The 21,105-nt window shown below is 35.7% G+C and overlaps 1 protein-coding gene across 1 annotated transcript in view; it reads left to right on the top strand.

The window, feature by feature from the left end:
* The window catches only part of LOC150098108 (band 4.1-like protein 4), a 637,189-nt gene that overhangs the window by 416,912 nt on the left and 199,172 nt on the right, over window positions 1-21,105 (top strand). Inside the window, exon 18 of the mRNA XM_090406685.1 lies at window positions 14,105-14,176. Within this exon, the coding sequence (XP_090262811.1) occupies window positions 14,105-14,176 (72 nt within the window). The remainder of the gene's footprint in view (window positions 1-14,104; window positions 14,177-21,105) is intronic.

Raw genomic sequence — 21,105 nt, 5'->3', positions numbered from 1 at the left:
TCTAAATCTGCAAGATATGTTCTTCACTCATTATGATAAGCTTGCAGTCAATATTGAAATACACATCCAACCTAGATACTTTTGAAAAGATCTTATATATGTAAGATTAACCTCTTCCAAATCATCTTCATAGTTTCTCTTATTTTTCACCAGACAGTGATCAGAATAATCTTAAAAAGAGCAATATTAAAATCTCTTCTGGTTTGATAGCATTTCTTCACTTGTTCCTATGGCTCATCCAAAACTTCCTATTTGCTGCTGTGGGTGAGCCAAAGAATCCTGCTATAGATACAAAATATATTATTTTTTTCAAGTCAAATCACGTTTCATTGGTGGTGGTCTCACACAAGGACAATTAAAAATTGCCAGCTGCCTAAAAACTTTTACAAATATGCCACAATGGGATTCAAACTGAAAATCTGTTGTAGAGTAGATATTGCTGTATTGAATCCTTAGGGACAGACATAGTCTGTTATAGTGCAGGGTTCTGCTATACGAGGGTGGTCTGAAAAGTTCTTGGCCTCAACCATAGATGGCAACACTACTGGCAAGAGATTTTTTTTTTCTAAGTTGGTACATCTGTCATAAGCATTCCTGTGAAATCGCAAGTCATTCTATCAAGTAGTTTGTATTATACAGCTGTCTGAAGCAAAAGTGTCTGCATCCCTTGAAATGGATAAAATTGAGTATCGTGTGGTTATAAAATTCTTCGTAAAAGAAGGTTTAACAGCAAAAGAAATTCATTTGAAGTTCATAAAAGTTTATGGGCACTCTTCTCCTTCATTTTCAACAATTAAGAAATGGGCTGCCAAGTTTAAACGTGGCCGTACCAGCCTTGAAGATGATCCACATGAAGGACATCCAAAAAGTGTAACAACAACAGAAAATCATTGATCAGTGCATTATATGGTATTGGATGATTGGCGAGTCAAAGTGCATGAAATTGCTGAGACTATAGGCATTTCAAAAACACACTCGCATGAAAATTTCTGAACAGTGCTTGCAGCATTTTAACAAGATAAAACTGATTTTGTGCATCGGTTTGTTACTATGGATGAGACTTGAATTCACCAGTACACACCAGAATCCAGACAGCAGTCAAAACAGTGGACAGAAGCCGGTTGTTCAGCACCAAAGAAGACAAGGTCACGGCATCGCGTTTTGGGATGCTAAAGGCATTTTGTTTATTAATTATCTTGAAAAGGGTAAAACAATAACCTGGAAATATTAGTCCAATCTTTTAACCAGACTAGACGAAAATAATCGTGAGAAAAGACCTGGTTTGCAGAAGAAAAAAATCATCATTCATCTGGACAATGCACCTGCCTACAAAAGTGTTTTGGCAATGGGAAAATTAAGGGATCTGCACTATGAATTGTTGGAACATACACCCTATTCCCCAGATTTAGCTCCATGTGACTTCTTTCTCTTCCCAAAACTAAAACTCTTCCTCGCTTGTTGGAGTTTTTCTTCAAAGCAAGAGGTGATTGCAGCTGTAGAGGGGTATTTTGCAGATCTTACGGAAAACCATTACAGGGACAGCATGATGGCGCTAGAGCATCGCTGGAATAAATGTATTAGTCTTAAGGGAGATTATACCGGCTTGGTTGGCTGAGTGGTTAGCATTTTGCTCTCCAGCCAAAAGGCTGTGGGTTCGAATCCTGCCATGGGCATGGATGTTTGTGATTGTCTTTAAAAATACTAGTGTTGGTGGTGGGAGGTAAATGGTGTTGGTGTAGTTGCAGTTCTTTGTAGTAGGAGGATTGAGAGAGTTGCAGAGTAGGTGCTCTCCCTCGATGAGTATTTGGAGGTGTCGAATAATAATAATATGTTGAAAAATAAAAATAATTTTATGGCTATCAGCAATCACTCTAGCTCATTTAACATTACCTAGGGTGTACCATGTATAGGCAAGCTAGAAATGCACCCCCTCCCCTCTACAGACCAATTACTTCACTATCATCCTTGATCTTTACACTTGATAAACATACTTTCATTGCTTTTTTATTAAATATATCTCTTATCTTTGAGTCGTTACATAATACCTTCTCACTTTCAGTTTGTTGCACTTTCATACTTTTCTCATTCACTTTTTCTTTCATTCTTTCTCCAGTTGTTCTATCTCATGAAGGATGCTGTGTATGCATGCTATTTTGCTCTTTATTGTCATTGAGGGGGGGGGGGGCAGAATACTGATTGGACCCCTTACATATTTCATTTCCATGAAACAAAAGAAATCAAAAGGAATTCATGGGAAACAGAACAAATGAAATCTTAGAAAACAGAATAAATGAAATTGAGAAATAAAACAAAAGAAATCAAAAGGAATAAAATAAAGAAATTCACAGGAAACAGAATAGATGAAATGTAGTGAACAGAATAAATGAAATTGAGAAATCAAACAAGAAATCACAGGAAATAAAACAAATGGAATCTCGAGAAATGAAATAAAAATTGGAGAAATAAAACCGAAGAAATCATAGGACACAGAACAAATGAAATGGTGGAAAGAAATAGGAAGAAATAGAACAAAAGAAATTGCAGAAAATTATTATTATTATTAGACCTCCGTGGAGTCAAAGACTCATGTTTTTGACATTCACATTTTCTGCAGTTATCACACTCATGCAATGCATTCCAATCATTCGCCGCTCTTTATGCAAAAAACCACCTACCAGCTTCTCACTCCCTTGTTCGCACCCTTTTTTATAGCATTTAGTATTTAAAAAAATTTCTTAAATATGAATCAGACAAAAAAAACCTTACCAGCTTATGTCTCGTATACCCCTCTCTTTCCTCCCTCTCCTATCCACCAGCCTCTGCAAACTGCATTTTCTCAACCTTTTTTCATAGTATTCCAGAGACTAAACACTGCCTTAATCAATCACCTCTTGACCCTTTTCAATATCTCTTCATCCTTTTGAAAACTAGGCACTCAAATCTCTGCTGATAACCCATGTGTGGATTTATCAAGGTCTTATACAATGCAACCATAAACTCCTCACTTCTATAAGTCAGTATCCTCTGTATCATTACTCGAATTCATTGTGCTGTTCTCACAATTTTATCATTGTCCTCTAAATTTTAGATCCCGATCACCAGATCTCTTATTTACCCCGGCTTCTCTACTATATCCCCTCTAATTGTATACCAGAGTGGTCTGAAAAGTTCTCGACCTAACAATGAAAAAACAAATTTATAATTTCAAAATTATTTTTATTTTTTAACGTAATTTCCCTTAAGACAAAAACATTTATTCCAGCAATGCTCCAGCACCATTATCCCATCCCTCTAGTGGTTCTCAGTAAGATCTGCAAAGTACCCCTCTACATCTGCAATCATCTCTTGATTTGATGAAAAACTCCAAGCGAGGAAGAGTTTTAGTTTTGGGAAGAGATAGAAGTCAGAGGAGTCAAATCTGGGGAATAGGATGGATGTTCCAACAGTTCATAGTGCAGATCCCTTAATTTTCCCATCACCAAAACACTTTTGTGGGCAGGTGCATTGTCCTGATGAATGATGATTTTTTTCTTCTGCAAACCAGGTCTTTTCTCACAATTATTTTCCTCTAGTCTGGTTAAAAGATTGGACTATTATTCCCCGGTTATTGTTTTTACCCTTTTCAAGATAATTAATAAACAAAATGCCTTTAGCATCCTAAACACCAAAGCCATGACCTTTCCTGCTGATGGAACCGACTTTGTCTTCTTTGGCACTGAACAACTGGCTTCTGTCCACTCTTTTGACAAAAACAGTGTTGGCAGAAGGACACTTGGATTCACCATTACATTCAGGTGTGTAATGGTGAATCCAAGTGTCATCCATAGTAATAAACTGATGCACACAGTTTTATTTTTAGGTGACTTCAGAGATTTTCATGCGAGTGCGTTTTTGATCTGCTTTGAGCAAGCGCAGCACCCATCTTGTGCAAAGCTTTTTCATTTGCAATTCTTCATGCAAAATATATCCTAGACGTTCTTTTGAAATGCCTATAGTCTCAGCAATTTCATGCACTTTGACTCACCAGTTATCCAATACCATATCATACACTTGATCAGTGACTTCTGGTGTTGTTACACTTTTTGGACGTCCTTCATGTGGATCATCTTCAAGTCTGGTATGGCCACATTTAAACTTGGCAGCCCATTTCTTAATTGGCAAAAACGAAGGAGAAGAGTACCCATAAACTTTTATGAACTTCGAATGAATTTCTTTTGTCATTAAAACCTTCTTTTACAAAGAATTTTATAACCGCACAATACTCAATTTTATCCATTTCAAGAGATACAGACAACACTTTTGCTTTGGACAGCTGTATAAAACAAACTATTGATAGAATGACTTGCAATTTCACATGGATGCTTATGATAGCTGTACCAACTTAGAAAAAAAAATCTTGCCAATAGTGTTGCCATCTGTGGTCGAGGCCGAGAAGTTTTCACACCACCCTCATATACTCTGCAATTCTTTGTTTTCTGAATTTTAAATCCTTACACTTTGCAACATTTTATTCCCACTCTTATGCCTATTCATTCAATCTATTCAAGTCCTATTGTAAAGCCAGAACATGTGCTCTATTGCTTTTTGCTCTTCACAGTATCACATCATGTGCAAATAACTGATATTCACATTCACACCTTCCCCCAACATCATTAACTTGTAGGTTAATGATGTGTTTGAAGGGGAAGATTCAGTTGTTTGCACATGATATGTTACTGTGAAGAGCAAGGAGAAGTAAAGCAGATCCTGTTGCTTAACAAGAAGACTTGAATTGCTATTCAACAAAAATCACTATTGGTCCTAAAACAGATTCTTTGAGGCATGATAATAGTGATTTTCCTCTTCTGGAATTTTGCTTTCCCATACACATGTTGATACCTATTGGATAGAGAATCTCCAGTTCCTTGCCCTAATCTGTTATCCAACCCAACTGTTCCAGTTTAACTATCAACTTATGTGGTAGTCTTTGCAAAATGTAAGTATACCATTGTGTATATATATCTCCCTTGTCCAATGTACCTGTAACCTTTACTGAAACATAATCTTGCTGTACATCAAAGAGAATGCCACTGTTCTCTGAACCCAATTCTGGATCTTGGTCCTTGCTAACCTCTTCATCACTTTAATCACAACGCCAGACACACAGATTGGCCTATAATCTGAAGTGTGGGTTTTCTTACCTTCCTTATGAAGCAGCACAATCTTGCCTTCCACTCCTATGGATTTGGCACAATGTAAGACTCATAAAGCAAATAAAATCCCTAGAAATAAAGCAAATAAAATCCCTAGAAATAAAGCAAATAAAATCCCTAGAAATAAAGCAAATAAAACCCTAGAAATAAAGCAAATAAAATCCCTAGAAATAAAGCAAATAAAATCCCTAGAAATAAAGCAAATAAAATCCCTAGAAATAAAGCAAATGAAATTCCTAGAAATAAAATGGATGAAATCCTGAGAAATAAAACTGAAGAAATCACAAGAAATAAAACAAATGCAATTATAAAAAAATTAAACAAAAGATCATTTTTCAAAGTCCAAGTTATCCTTTGAGCTATTTTGCTAACATTCATAGTATTTCCTCTGCTCCTCAAATTCCTAGTCTTGTCAATTGCTACCTTATAATTCTATCATCCCAAATTGATTACACTTTACTACATTCAACTTCAATGATTATCTTTTGTCCATACTATCAGTCTGTTTAAATTATTCTTCAGAATATCTACATTCATGTCACCTTTATTAATTATTGCTCTCTTCAGTTTTAGCATCATCTGCAAAACATTTGGATACCTCCCCAGATTAGTTCTATATTATTATTGTATAAATAGCAAAGACCCAAGTACAGATTCCTGTGGTATACTTCTAGTCATCCGCTTTTTCTTGTATTTGCCTCTACTGTATACTGCTCTTCTATGTGTCTATCAGCCAGTGGTGGCCAGTGAAAATTTTAAGTGGGGATCTGCATATACAAAATAAATATTTTTTTTTCCCTAATCAGTAACCAATTTATTAATAAATAAATTTACATATTAAAAAATTGTTTTATTAAAAATATTTCACCCTCACCACGTACACACACACACACACACACACCAATAATAAAAGTTTCGTATCTCACAGAAATAACGCACGGAAGCATAAAAATTTATCTGTAGTGACACTGCTCTCTGAGCAGTGTTGGATTCACTTGTTACATGCAGTGACAAGTGCAAACGAATATCAGCGAGTCTAGCTGGAACTGACCGAACGTGATAATTCTGACACTGCGTTAGATCGCAGTGCATTTGCTTTGTAATCTAAAGCGTTAATCGAACAATTCCAATTAGTAACTATTCAATCAATGTCGAAATATAAGCTCTAACCTTTAACATGTTGTATTGCATTTATATAATGTAAGCATTGTTATTATTTATAAACACAAACAAAATTTCATTTTTTCATTTTTTCTTTGGGGTGCTGCAGTGTCGCAGTGCTTATGTACAAGCCGCCACTGCTATCGGCTACCCTGCTTCATATTCATTTTCATTTTCTACTTTATGTAATACTGTATAGTATCTTTCAAATACCTTTGCAAACTCCAAAAGTATCATCATGTAGCTGTTTCTTTATTCAACACAACTGTCACTTTATTGTATAAAGTAAATAAATTAACACCTAGCAGTGTCTGCATGTGCATAAATTGCTGGTGGGAACTAATTTTAGCATATATATGCTGCTTCCACATTGGACCGTCTCCTTTTCACAAAGCTTATATGGCATGTTTGCAACTTTTTCATTAGCACTTGTGAGTCTTAATGATATTGAAAATATCAAATGAAATTTGAACTGATTTCAAGTATATACATATATGTATATATGTATGTATTTTTTTTTAATTTTATTATTTTTTTAATGTAGTTCTCACCCACAAAAGGTTAGTAAATCTATAATACATTTGTACCATGGGTGGGCTAAGGATTTTCCTCCCATTTTTATCAGTTATATATATATATATATTTGTACTTTTTTTATTTATTGTTACATAGTCCAAAAAACACTGCTCTAGAGGCCAAACATGGAAATTTTTCAAGCCACTTCAGGTCTCCAATGTGTGTGTGTGTGTGTGTGTGTGTGTGTGTGTGTGCATGCACATGTGTGTGTGTGCGTGCGTGTGCACATATGCATCTTTGGTTGCTTTAGAAAATTTACTTTACATAAACTGAGTGTTTTCTGTACCCAGTGACTGCATGATAGATGGCAGTTACACATGTATTCTGTAACTGAAATTTTCAAAAGAGTATGTTAGGACAAATGCATTTAATTAGATTATGTTTTGCACTTACAATGAAGCTGTTTGTGATGACGGTTCACTTATTTACACCTTTTAGTAATTCAAATATACCAACCAAATATAGCATTCTCCTTAATTACTGTTTTCTCATATATCCTAAAACAAACACCTTAATCCTCCCCCCCCCCCTCACCCCTGCATGAAGATTTGGTTGCCTTTGCAGAACTGTCATGATATGCGGTATGTCTGCTGATATGCAAGGATAAAATTTCTGCAGGAAAGTGTTTTCATTTGCCCCGCTAGATTGTTAAGGTGGTGGCGAGAGATTCCTGCACACCCTGACAGGAATATGTTATGTTAAAGTAAGACCTTCCCTTCATAAAGCTGTTCGGTCCCTCTCCCAAAAGAATACCACAATATCTATCCATCAATTCCTGAATTCTGTCCTTAACTATCTTTTTTCAGTATATTGTTACTCAGAAACTGTCTGGATTTATTATGTTCTACTTCAATTTTGGAACCACCTTTGTTATGGAACTGTTTTATCCTCTTTCTACTCCCATGGAACCATGCCAGAGCCAAGACTTAAACAGCCTAATTAAAGATACTGCCATTTTTCTTGTACTTTCCACCCAAGCTGATATCTCATCCAATCCCATGACTATATTCACATGAGATTTCCTAACATCCTAAACATCTTAATTTCATCAACCTCAATTCATTTGTCAATCCCTTTCATATTAGTCACTGCATTATTTCCTTCTGGATGATACATCCTCTCTGAGTTATCAATAATGTGACTATTTCTTCTGCTTCTGTCAACCCTCTACCATCAGCATTCATTGAAGTTATCCTACCATAATCATTCTTCCTTTTTTACTTACCATGTTGAACATTAACACTTAAGATTTCCTTTGGCCTGCTCAGCTAATTTCCTCTCATAATCTGATTTGCCTTCACCATGCTGATCACCCTTCTTGCATGTGTTTTCTTTAGGTCATGATTTACTGTTCACATTTCTTCTTATATTCCCTCTACAGCATTTTTTTTTCTTTATATCTGCAGCTTAATGATGCTATTCATCCATTTAATTGACAGTTGATTTATCCTCCTGGTCCTAAGTATGCACTCTGATATTATTTCTCTCAAACATCCCTTTAGTGTTTCATGTGCACTGTTAACATTCTTCATTTGAAGCTTCTCATGCCCTGCTCAAAGTTGTCTTATAAATTTGTTGTAATTACTAGCTTTTTAGTTCCACATACCCCAATTCTTTGAAAATTCTATGTTTAGAAACTTCCCAGCCAACACTGCATGATAACTGTTACCAACTGGAATCCAGTACTTGCAATCTTTGAATTCCTGTGCCACATGCTGTTTCAAGTAATTATCTCTATAAATTTAATTTCCTTCTTTCATTCTACTCTTTTGCAATTTTGTGGTGGAGGTCATCCACATTTTTCTTTGCATCCTCTGCTGAACTGCTCATTGCTTGCAGTTCTTCTACCATCAACAACAATATTCCTCCCCATTGTGGTTCTGTTCTTCTTTATTTTACTATATCCTTTACACTATATATAAAACAATGCATTTATAAACAGCTTTGTGTGTTTTGTATTTACTTATGGTAAATATAAAATTTATCCAGTATGTATTTACTTATAAACTGGACAAATCTTATGCTCCTTACATTGCTTGATGCCATACTTTATGGCATCCACAGTAGATAGAGGTCATTATGGATGAAATCAGTTTGTCAACCTGTGCTCTTTCTAATTACTTTATTGAACTTGCACACACCATGTATGAAAACCTTTTTTACATGAGAAGAATTTTAGCTACTTCATCACCTTAATTGGATATAACCTTGCAAATACAGAGACACCATTTCAATGTATGTAAACAAAGATACGTAGCATCTTTGTTTACATACATCTCATGAAATACTTGCAGTATCTGATAAAGAAACCACTAAATGTTTTTAGAAACACTTGTGACATAGAAAAAACATCTTTATTTTATTACATTTACATTTTATTACATTATATTTACACAAGCTTATTTGATCTGAAAATTACAGAATCCTCAGTTTCAATTCAAAACAAAGAAAACTTAAACAAGAAAAGATCAAGAGCAGTCTAGTAAAGCAATACAACTTCGAAACAAAATCAATAAGTGAAGTATCAAAATGATTGTTATGGGAGATTTTAACTACAGTGGTATAAACTGGGGAGAGGAAGATGATTGTAGCAATAAGGGAATGGAATTTCTAGAATTCTTGAGGGACAAATGTCTTAGGCAACATGTAATAGAGGGAACAAGAGGTTCAAGAGTTTTGGATTTGGTTATAGCATCAGAAGAGTTGATAATAACTGAGATGACATCTCTCCCACCAGTTGGAGAGAGTGACCATATGGTTTTGACTTGGAAAATCAATAGACATGCAGGAGTATCAAAGAGACAGGAACGTATGAGGAATTATAAGGTAGGTGATTATAATAGTCTAAGACATCAACTTGGTGAAGTTTCATGGAGGGATGAATTGGAAGGCCGGAATATCATTAGTGCATGGGAAATTGTGAAAGAATATTTGTTAGCAGCAATGGTAAGTTGTATACCACGAGTGAACAAGAGGACACAATTTGGAGTAAAGTGGATGACAAACAATATTAAATAGGAATTGCATGCCAAAAAGAGGCTGTGGGAGAGATATAAGGAGACAGGTGAAGAGAAGATGCATGAAGAATATAAGACACAAGCCAGAAGAGTGTCTAGTATGGTAAGGAAGACAAAACTGGAATATGACAGGAGATCAGCCCTAAGATCTTGATAGACTTTGTATTTCTTAGGAAGGACCTCCCACGATGAGTCTTTTGACTCAGTGGAGCCTAATAATAATAATAAGAAGAAAGAAGCTCTCTTCAGAAAGAAATTTCTCTCTTATATACAAAGCAGATACTCCATCTACAACCAAAAATAATATACATTCAGCTGATGGACTTATTACTGCTGTTATGGCCAACACTTGTGAATTTTTTTAATGCAATACTTTGAATAAAAAAAAAACATTTAACACAACAATCTACTTTCCAAAACTAGTTTAATCCAGTATGTGGATGATTTTTCTTATCTGATAGCACAGGGTGGCAGAATTACATGAGTTCCTGTATCCTCAACAGCCAGCATCCTTAAGTCAAGTTTGTCTGTAAACTAGAAAAGGCTGATCAATTAGCATAGCTGAATGCTGATCTTGAAATTCAAGCTTGCTCTTGTTATCATTCAGGTAGTGAGAGGTGTGATTTGAAATCTGATTATTGGAATAATGAATTACAGGTAACCTTCATATAACACGGATGTTAAGTTCCATAGAAATGCCGCATTATATAAATCACGTTTTGCGAGACTCAGATAACATACAAAAAGTAGGGTTATGTTCCGAAATCGTTTTTTTTTAAATAAAAAAAAAATTATATAAACAACAATGACATATCCAACAAAAATATATTTTTATTTAATTCAGGTAATTCATGTAAGTTAAGAAAACATAAACTATGACACAGATACGTAGTATAAAATTATAAAAATTACAAATTGTAATTAAGCTTCATTGCGCATAATGCATAAAAGTTTTAGGCAAAATAAAAATAACTGCATATTTTAATCTTTCATAGCATGAGGATTTGAGGATCAGTTAATAAACATTGGTTTTGTCATGTAATCACCTGATGCATTACTACAAAACAGAGTAATTCTGTCTTTGGAAACTTTGAATCCTGGAGCTGATCTTTCATTTTTCGAAATATAGGTACGTTTTGGCATTTTTTTCCAATATTACCAGATTCATCAGCATTGAACACCTGGTCTGCATTATAAATGGTTATAAACTTTGAGAGTTTTTTTGTTTAATAAGATTTCCATTCAAAGGAATTTTCTTTTGAGTGCATCTTCTTTCCAAATCATTAGAGATTTCTTCATTTTTCTCTTAGAAAATTGCGTATACGAGCAACAAGCTTTGCACTTACCGTTGACCCAGCAATAAACACTTTCTCGGATTTTATGTTCATTGTGTTTGATTGTTTGAATTGTTGATTCATTTAAATTCAAAGTCCTTACAACAACTGGTTTTTCTCTATTTTTCAACCGATCCATGATTTTAATTTTTTTTTCTTCAAGACGAATTTTTTTTTTCAATATTAATTTTTTCCCTTTCAATGCAATTTGTGGCCATTACTATAAAAATAATTTTTTTACATAAAAAAAGCATTGCATATTTATTATGTAACTCACCAGAAAATAAAGTGCTCAGCTTGAGATAACACACTTATGATTTTTAATGCACTTTCCTGGCAGAAAACGAAGACAATTTTCAACAATAAACACTTTATATGGTATACAATTGATGTACATGCGTGCTAAAGGGTGTTTCCCCTAATATAAATTCGCTACTTATATAACTACCTGCGCAATACGGGCAGACACAAATTTATCAAAGATAAAATTTGATTTTTAAGTTGCACAGTGAAAAATATATGAAAAGATAAAGGGTTACTACAATTTCTATACTGTGTTTTTGTCAAAACCACTTAGTATAAGTACCACTTTGAACAAGAGTTACTACAGTTTGTCTGCTGTGTTATATTGAAAGTGCATTGTATAAGTACCACGTTATACGAGGGTTACCTGTACTGACTATTTAAAACTTTTAAAACTATATATTTAGAAATTTATGTACATTTAATCATACAAATACAACATTTATTTTACAAATGATAGTCTATATTTTTCAATTTAGCTACTTGAATACAAATTCTACCCTACAGTTCTTCTTTATGAACTGGTCAATAACATCGTCATAAAAAGTTGGTTGTAACTTAATTTTCCCAAGCAACATGCACACTTGTAAAGGCTGCTGAAGCTCACTGGCTAGCGCTACGTTGACTGTGTATAGCCTGTGGTTTAAACAACAGAGTGAGATGACGTGAAATGGCTATGCATGCGCATGAAATTACAGTGCTGCTGTGAGGACCTGTAAGCTTCTACAACCGAGCAAGCCAAGGTAGCTTTGACTAGACGAGCAAGCATCGGCCTTTGATATACTACACAAAGCTCAATTATTGCTTCTCAAGCTTAAGACGTCTTCTGTCTACAAAAATAAAATCCTAAATGGAATGCTTAGAAATGCATGCATTTATTAACAAATAAATAGTACTTCTTTCTCAATTAATGAGCGTGCATGGAGAATGGAGAATTCACCACTGTCAGTTAGCCTTTGTAGACATACATTGCATGAGCACTAAACATGGAATGCTAAAGTTAGATTCCTATGAAAGTATTACTATCTGCACACTCAGTCACACCACAAATATATTATGTAGAATGGTAAGATACTGAAGAAGTGGTAAATATAAATGTCACTGCCAACTTTATACTTCCAAAAATATACAAGCACTGATGACTACTGCCATATGTACATTTAATCAAGCAGCAGTTGTATGCAGAAACATTCAAAAGGCTGTTAGTTATAGAGTTTGTGGGCAGATGGATTTTTTTATGTTGTACAGAATATTCATCCAAAGAAGAATATAAGATATTTGAAACCTGCTGGAACACAATTGAAGGTCAGATAGAGAGTTTAGGTATTTATTAGTATTATGTGGTTCAGCATATATAATATGCTGCATTTTGTGTGTGCGTGCATATGCACATGCTGTGTTGAAATATAAGTATTAGGTTGCCCTTTGCTTTAGAATGATATCTAATATGTATTCATGTTGTCACACATAGCCTCAGCAAGTAAATATCCTCCTATCACTACACTACATGTCTGTATATTTTCAGTGCTATTTGGAGAAAAATTTCACTTCAAAGGAAGTGTTATCATAAGATGCCATATCAGCTTATCTATTCTTGGTATTGGTAAAAGACTAAATGATACAAAATCAACTGTAAGCATTATGTGATTTGACTGATAGAAATGTGAGGGTGCCACATTAGAAAAAGACTCAGAAAGCTAATTTAAGACCCAAAAGATTCTCGGAATGCTCTTCTGGTCTATGGAAATCTGCCACAGTCGTCTACAGAGATTCAAGTTAATAGTAGGATACCCTACATGTTCTGCATAAGCTATTGTCATGCTAATCTCTTTTCTGATCATTGAGTGTGGGTGTTCAGTGCAAATGTCTAAAGAGTACCTTATGCATAAATGTATCTTTCCATCTATGAAGTTTTGTGTGTGGGGAGGGGAGGAATGTTCTGCGGTTGTTCCTTCAGAACATCCACCCCCTTCCCCCACAAAACTTGAACCATTGCTTGTGGTGTTCCTGGGAAAGGATAAATACTAAGAAATCTGCAATATTTATGGATAATGTTGCTAAACATTGTGGCAATTTTATTGAACAGGCTCTTGTCTCTTTCAACATAATGCAGGTGCTATTGTAACATACAATATTTTAGGAAAATTATGTGAAAAAGTTTGAATGGTCTTCTGCAGGATCCTACTCTCATCCTAATAGAAGACCTTTAGAGGAAGTGGAAGTGTGGTTATAGGGTAGACTAATGCACTAAACCAGTACTGAATAGTCATGTTGAAGAAAGAATGGTTCAAAACACCTGTTTCATACCATCACAAACTGGTGGAGAGTGCCTAGAAGAGTGAAACTGTAATCAGAGCCATATGAAGGTTCATGGGCTTATTGAGATTTGTGCAGTTTACTTTTTCTCAAAATATATTGGTTGTCATATATATTTCAACATTGTGTAAATATATAGTGATTAATTTTTGTGTGTATATATGTAAGAATATATATTTTATATAATGATTTTCTGAAAATGCAGTTCTCAGAGTGGTGACAATGGAAGTGATTCAGATGTGCAGCATAGACATAGGCGGCATAGTAGAAGGAAAAAGTATGTATTTTCTTTTCTATTAAACTAAAAAATTTTTTCTGTGAATATATATATATATATATATATATATATATATATATTATTATTAAATTGAAAGTTTACTCGGTTTGATAATATATTAAAATTTATTTAATGACTGAAAACAGAGGTTTTGAATAAAAAAAACTTTATTAATACACACAACTCGTTTCGTCTGAGAACAGACTTCATCAGGTGTATGGTTTTCTCTGATAAAAAATATCACAGAAAACTATACGAGTACTGGATTTCTACACAGCAGAAATTAACAACAGAGGTTAACATTTAAATGGAAAGCATTTCTCTTTAATAACTGACAAAAGTTAGTGAGTGATTTTTTAATCTTCTTAATGTGGAAGACATTTCAAATAGAATGACATAAGATGGAACAATCCTCACATAAGATGGAACGACTGCTCGTCACATCCTCCTAATGCATCCCTGGTGTGTTAAGAGGATGTGAGGAGCAGGCAGGTGGTAACTGGAATGCTTTGCCTGAAAGTGTGATTAGTGAAAAAAAAAAAAACCTTGAATGGTTTAAGGCACAGTTTAGTGAGTTTGTATAACAGTAAGGACCTCTTACAATCAGTCTCTGACAATATAAAGGTCTGATATCATCAGACATAAAGGTCTAATGATATTTGTTTGATGAACCATCATCAAATATGTAACCTCAAGAGGTACAGAGGATACCCCATGGTAGGTACTACAGGTCTACTGCTGATTTTCTGATACATTTGGTTCTACAGACTTCTTGAATTACCCATTTGTCCTGGACCAATGGTGATCATATAATAATAGTTCATCAGTCCACCTCTGACCAACTAATTATGTCTCAGCTGCTCAAAACTTTAATATTAGGTGTAATTTAAATGTGAATTAAATGATTTAATGAAATATATACATTCATATAAAAATGATACAGGCTTATCAGTACATAGTGTAGAATTTTTTTTTTTCACTTGGTTATAAATTATATTAAACTTGCTAAGAAAGTATATTCTTGGCAAGTTTATCATTTGATTGTTTATCCAAGTGTAAGCAAAGAAAGTTTGCCTGTTTGATATCTTCACAACTATGCTACTTGTATATAGAGGTTAATAACTGCACATTAATTGAGTTAATATCCCATTATGGTTTTACCTTTATTGAGATCTCATCAGTGGGAGCAATGAGTGGATCGGTGCAAAAGACAAATGCAGATGGCGTAGTTTTTTAAAACTGGTGAGCTGCTGTGAATGTAACATGTATGTTTAGGGAGAGATTGAGGATAACTATGTGGAGAGGATTAATAACAGAGATGAGAGAGTTTAGGTGTGCAAGAAGTGTAACATGCTTACAGATTGAGGTGTCTGTGAATGTGAGTGGTAGCAGGCAAAAGTCACAGTAGAAGATCATAAATGTAGCTGTGGAAGTAAGCAGGGCTGATGGTATGTTTGAGTGCATGAAAGACAGTGCAGCCGACAATTGTGGTAAGACAGCGGGTGAAACTGGCAGTGTATTAGCAGTGGCAAGTGATAAAACAGAGAACACACAAGGTAATGAAAATGTAATTGTAATTAAAGAAATGAAAGTGAAGTTGATAAAGGTGAGGCAAGAGATTAAGGGCATGAGGAATTGAACTGAGGAGAATTACAGATTTAAATGGAAATGTGAGAAAGAAATGGATGAAAGATGGCTGGCCTTTTGAAAGAGATATTGAATGATTCAGCCCTGTATGGGGATTGAATAATTAGAAGTGTGATGAATGAAAAGATGCACAAAGTTTGTTTCCTGGGAGGTAGTATGAGCAGGGTGATTGAAGCATTAAATAAGAGGAGTAAGCAAACTAAAGAGGTGTTAGTGGTAATAATCCAAGACCCTTGATCCTTGTGTACCCTCTGTTACCTACTGTCTAACAGAGGGTACACAAAGATCCAGGGTTTGATTTGATTTGATTATCTCATCAGAAGATCTAAAAAATAAAAAAAAGCTAATGCCTTTTATTCCCATATAGTGAGTAGGCAAGGCTGTTTTAGCCCTCTCTATCTTTTGGAGACCGAATGGCAAAGTTTAATCTCCACCAGTAGCCAATCAGAGATAGCTGGCCCAAGACTGTCACTAATTATACATGGCATCTGGTGAAGAGAGATAACTGACAAGTGCCACAATCTTGTGGTCCCTAATCCTAACAATATGCTTACTGTCTGAAAATAGTGTGGGTTCTACGGTCTATTTTCTTGAGTTTTACGGCTTGAAAAATTTGAGTTTCCGGGAGGAAAAAAATCTGTTTGTCTATGCCAAAGATCGACTAACCATCCAAAAAAAGGCTTAATAAAAGTTCCTCTAGGCGGCGACTAGAATTGAACTTATGACACTCTCTCTCTTCAGTCGATTTAGCACTATGGAAGGAGCATGCCATCTCCACTGAGCTACACGGGTGATCAGACATTGGAACATATAACTGATTGGCACTCATCTTGCACTGCCTCCATTATGGCTTTTTCTTCCAGAATGAAAACTTCACTTCTTCAGTCATCCGTTTTAGTACTATATAGGCATCAGAAGATATTATTGTAAATTGAAGTGTCACATCTTTCTCCAGTTGGTGAAAGTCACCACGAAGTGATCACTTTGTGATGGCCAGCTATATTAGTACTTCTGTGACAAAGGGTTATATGTGGAACTATAAAGTGGGTGATTATGATAAACTCAGAAGGTGGCATGCAGCTATATCTTGAAATAAGGATTACATGTGAAGGAAATCAATGTTGCTTGGTCCCTAATCAGGAACTGTCTGATAGAGGCAATGTGTGTCTATTCCAAGAGAATCAGGAGATTAAATAAGGTAGGTCTAAAATGGATGACTGAAGAAGTAAAGCATTCATTCTGGAAGAAAAAGGCATTGCGGAGGCAGCACATGGTGAGTGGCAATCAATTACATGAAGAGTATAAAGAGTAAGCAAAAAAGGTGATTCGCTTGGTAAGGTACAGTATGATCAGCAGGTAGAAAATGAAGCTAGAAGAAATCCTAGGGAATTTTTTCAATATGTGGCTAGTAGAAGGAAGAATGATGTTGGTTAGTGATGATGGTAGCATAATAACCACTGAGGAGGATATAGTAGCATTCTTAAATGAGCAATTCCATAAGGTATGCTATCCTTATGAATATAACATAATGTAGATCTCAAGAGCAGTGAGAATGGCAAAAGAGCCACTGATGGTTATTGAGCAGGAGGTATATTGAGCAATTGAGTAAACTTGATGTGATTAAGGCTCTAAGACTTGATGTTATATCACCACGTCTTGAGAGAATATTCCAGGTGATTAACAACAGCTTTAACATACTTCTTCAACATGAGTCTTAGATTGGCTCAAATTCCAAAAGAGCAGAAAGGAGATAAAATTGTTCTGCTTCATAAACAGGGTGATAAGACTAAGGCTTTGAATTATAGGTCAATCTGCTTGTCTGAAGTTGTGGTTAAGTTGTTAGAGAGGCTAGTGAGGACCAAGATTCAGAACTGGATTGAGAGCAGCAGAATTCTCTTTCCTGGGCAGCATGGGTTTGCTATAGGAAGATTATGTTTTAGTAATTTGCTTACTTATTATAAGGTGACAGATGCATTAGGCGGGGGGGGGGGGTCCATACATAGTAGTATATTAAAATTTTTGCAGAGGGCTTTGATTGATTGCCACATGACTAGCTGGTAATTAAATTGGAACAGAGGAGGTGGATGGTAGGTTAGTGTGTGTTGGATTGGAGATTGACTGTTTGATAGGTATCAGCAAGTTGTGTGTGTGGGAGACAATATCACAGAAGAGGAAAGTCACTAGTGATGTGCCCAAGGGTAGGATTTTAGGACCATTGTTGTTTAATTTATATTTAAATAACATTGGAAAGTGCCTGAATGGTGATATATAGTTGTTTGCAGATGATGCAAAGTTGGGGAGAGCTATGAGGAGTAGAACAGATTTTGATGCCTTGCAAAAGGACTTGAATAGATTGGATGAATGGGCAAGTGTATGGGGCTACCAGTTCACTGTAGTAAAGTATAAGGTGTGCTACAAAATGGCAAACTGGACATCTTAGAGGAAGTGGAGGAGATGAACATTCTGTAGGTGATGGTGTTTGGAACCTGAAATTTTGGAGTGATGGTGAATTCGGAACCTGAAATATATATCAGTCAGGATATAGCATATTTAGCAGTCAGGATGACTGAGCAGTCTAAGGGGCTGCGTTCAGGTTGCAATCTAGTTCTCTGGGCGTGGGTTCAAATCCCACTCCTGATATTATTCATTTGGTGTCCTTGGTGAATGTGGCGGTCGTGTTTAGTTAGGGTAGAAAACGTGTTTTTAAATTTAAGTATAGTGGGCTTTTTGTCTCAAATAGTGCTGCAGTTGTGCATCGATTAGATACAAGTGACCTTCAGTGGTGTTATTGTTTGAAACTGTGTTGTATATATTGTGTTTACGCTTCTGTTCGTTTCATAACTTCAACGTTTTGAAAGTTTATTTTGCACTTGGTTAGACAATAATAAATTTAGTTTAATCCTTTATCCAAGTGTGAGCAAACAAAGTTTGTGCCTGAAAATATCTTCAGGACTGAGGTAAGGTAATGCAACACCAGGAAACTCATAGCAAAGGTGGACCAAGCTAACATCACTCCTATCTCAGTATCTCCCATAATGTAACACATATCTCCTTGCAGATATGTATAATGTTATGCATTAAGGGAAGGACCACTACTAAGACCTGTTTCAACCTTTATTGAGGTTTCGTCAGTGGGAGCCAGATCCTGAAGTGGAGATACCAAGGCAGAAGCAAAGTGTAAAATATACTTTCAACATCTTTTTCTAAATCCAAACTAATTTAATAATAAGGTGGCACACCTTTTGGCAACTCCTATAGGTAAAGATGACTTTTCCATTGCTTCTGTCCTGGTATCTCCACTTCAGGGCCTGGCTCCCACTGATGAGACCTCAATAAAGGTTGAAACTGGTCTGGGTAGTGGCCCTTCCCTTAATGCATAACATTATACATATCTGCAAGGAGATGTGTTTTGCATTATGGGAGATACTGAGATAGGATTGATGTTAGCATGGTCTACCTTTGCTATGAGTTTCCTGGTGTTGCACTACCTTACCTCAGTCCTGAAGATATTTTCAGGAGCAAACTTTGTTTGCTTACACTTGTATAAAGGATTAAACTAAATTTATTATACTTCAACGTGTAAAGATGCGTCCAACAAGAAACGTACGTCAGCGGCACACAGGACTTGTACATGAAAGGCTGGCTCAGCATTAGATTTTTTGCAATGGATGCGTTGCGGAAACTGCTACATGTATGCACCGAAGAATGTGAAGGATCTGTGGTCGGTCTGACTAAATGAGAAGAACAAAAATGTCGACGTATGTGAGAAGTATTGGGATAGGCTGGAGCGTTTAGGAATAGAAGCTGACATCGGGACCATAGCGAAAGAATTTCGGTGAGAGTTCATGAAAATGAAAAATGACCTTCATCTTCTGCATGAGGAATTGGAAGTGCTCAGTAAGGAGATACTGGAAGTTAAAACTGGGTTTAATGTGTTAAACAAAGAAATTAAGACTATAGAGATTACTTTAGCTGAAGTAACTAGAACAGGATTACGTATGGGTGAGTCTTTGGTGAATGATGAAGTAATAAATAGTATGGGAGTGATTGGGAGTCAACCAAATAAAATCACAAGAAGTCTAGAAGAAACGAGATGTCGTGAGAGTTGGGAGTGGGGTTAAGTAAAAGAGCATTGAGTAATGAAACTGGGAAAGTCATGCTGAATAGCATTGAAAATGAGTCCATGAGTGATGCTTGTGTGGACTTGAATGAAGTTAAGAGTGGTAAGATATATGGTGATTCTATGATTAAGGGTATGGATAGTGGTATGCCTGAGGAGCGCTTGGCTTTTGGGACAATAGAAAGAGTGGCTTTGGCAATAAAGAGAGGGCATGAAGCAGACAAGATGATAGTTATGATGGGTACAAATGACCTGAGTGGTGGTACAAATCGGTTAGCAAAAGATTTAAGAACATTGTTAGATATTGTGAAGAGGAAAAGTGTCAATGGGAGGATGGTGTGTGTTGCCTCGTTTTGACAATTACGAGTTAAGTAGACGAGCGACGATAATGAATGATATGATTTCGAGAATGTGCAAAAAAAAAGAGGTCTGGAATTTGTTGATGTCTGGAGTGTGTTTGAAGGAAAAAGACAGTTGTATGCTAGAGATGGGCTTTATAAGCGATTGAAGAAGTTACTGTTTTCTGAACAAGTTGAAGTAATTGGGCAGGGAAACTAATATTGAAAAGGTTGAGTGCGAGAGAGAGAGAGAGAGAGAGAAACTTAAAAGATATTTTAGCAGTTATTGTATATTTATTCATCCTTATTCGCAGAATAAATTGCAGAAGAGAGAGGATAAAAATCAGCATGGGACTACTGAAATTAGTGACTTTTATATCAGTTCTAAACAAGAACTAGAGGGAATCTGCACTTTTTTTATATCAATGCAAGAAGCATTCGAAATAAGAGAGAAGAATTTTTGGCATTTATCAGTGCAATCTCACCAAAAGTTGTAGGCATTAGCGAAACTTGGCTGTCAGCAGAAGATGTCACTGGAATTGAATGTGATGGGAGAGTATTTTCAGGGAGTATAGAGAAGATAGAACAGGTGGAGGAGTACTGTTGATGATAGCTGATTTGGTGCAGCCAAAGAAAGTAGTATATCAAGATGATAGACATGTGAATGAGAGTTCATTTGAGGTGGTCTGGTGTGAAATAGTGACCAACGCAACCAAATATACAGTTGGATGCTGCTAAAGGCCAGGGGTACAGGGGGAGATATTGAATTCATGCATCAGCAAATTAGTGCAATGAGTACAGGTTTAGTGATTATTGTGGGGATT

Source organism: Typopeltis vanoorti, chromosome 16 (assembly GCF_054136105.1).
Source record: "Typopeltis vanoorti isolate ZY-2024b chromosome 16, IOZ_Tvanoo_1.0, whole genome shotgun sequence".
In the NCBI taxonomy this organism is placed as follows: domain Eukaryota; kingdom Metazoa; phylum Arthropoda; class Arachnida; order Uropygi; family Thelyphonidae; genus Typopeltis; species Typopeltis vanoorti.
Note: the sequence above shows the minus strand (reverse complement) of the source record. Positions and strands in the feature narration are given on the sequence as shown.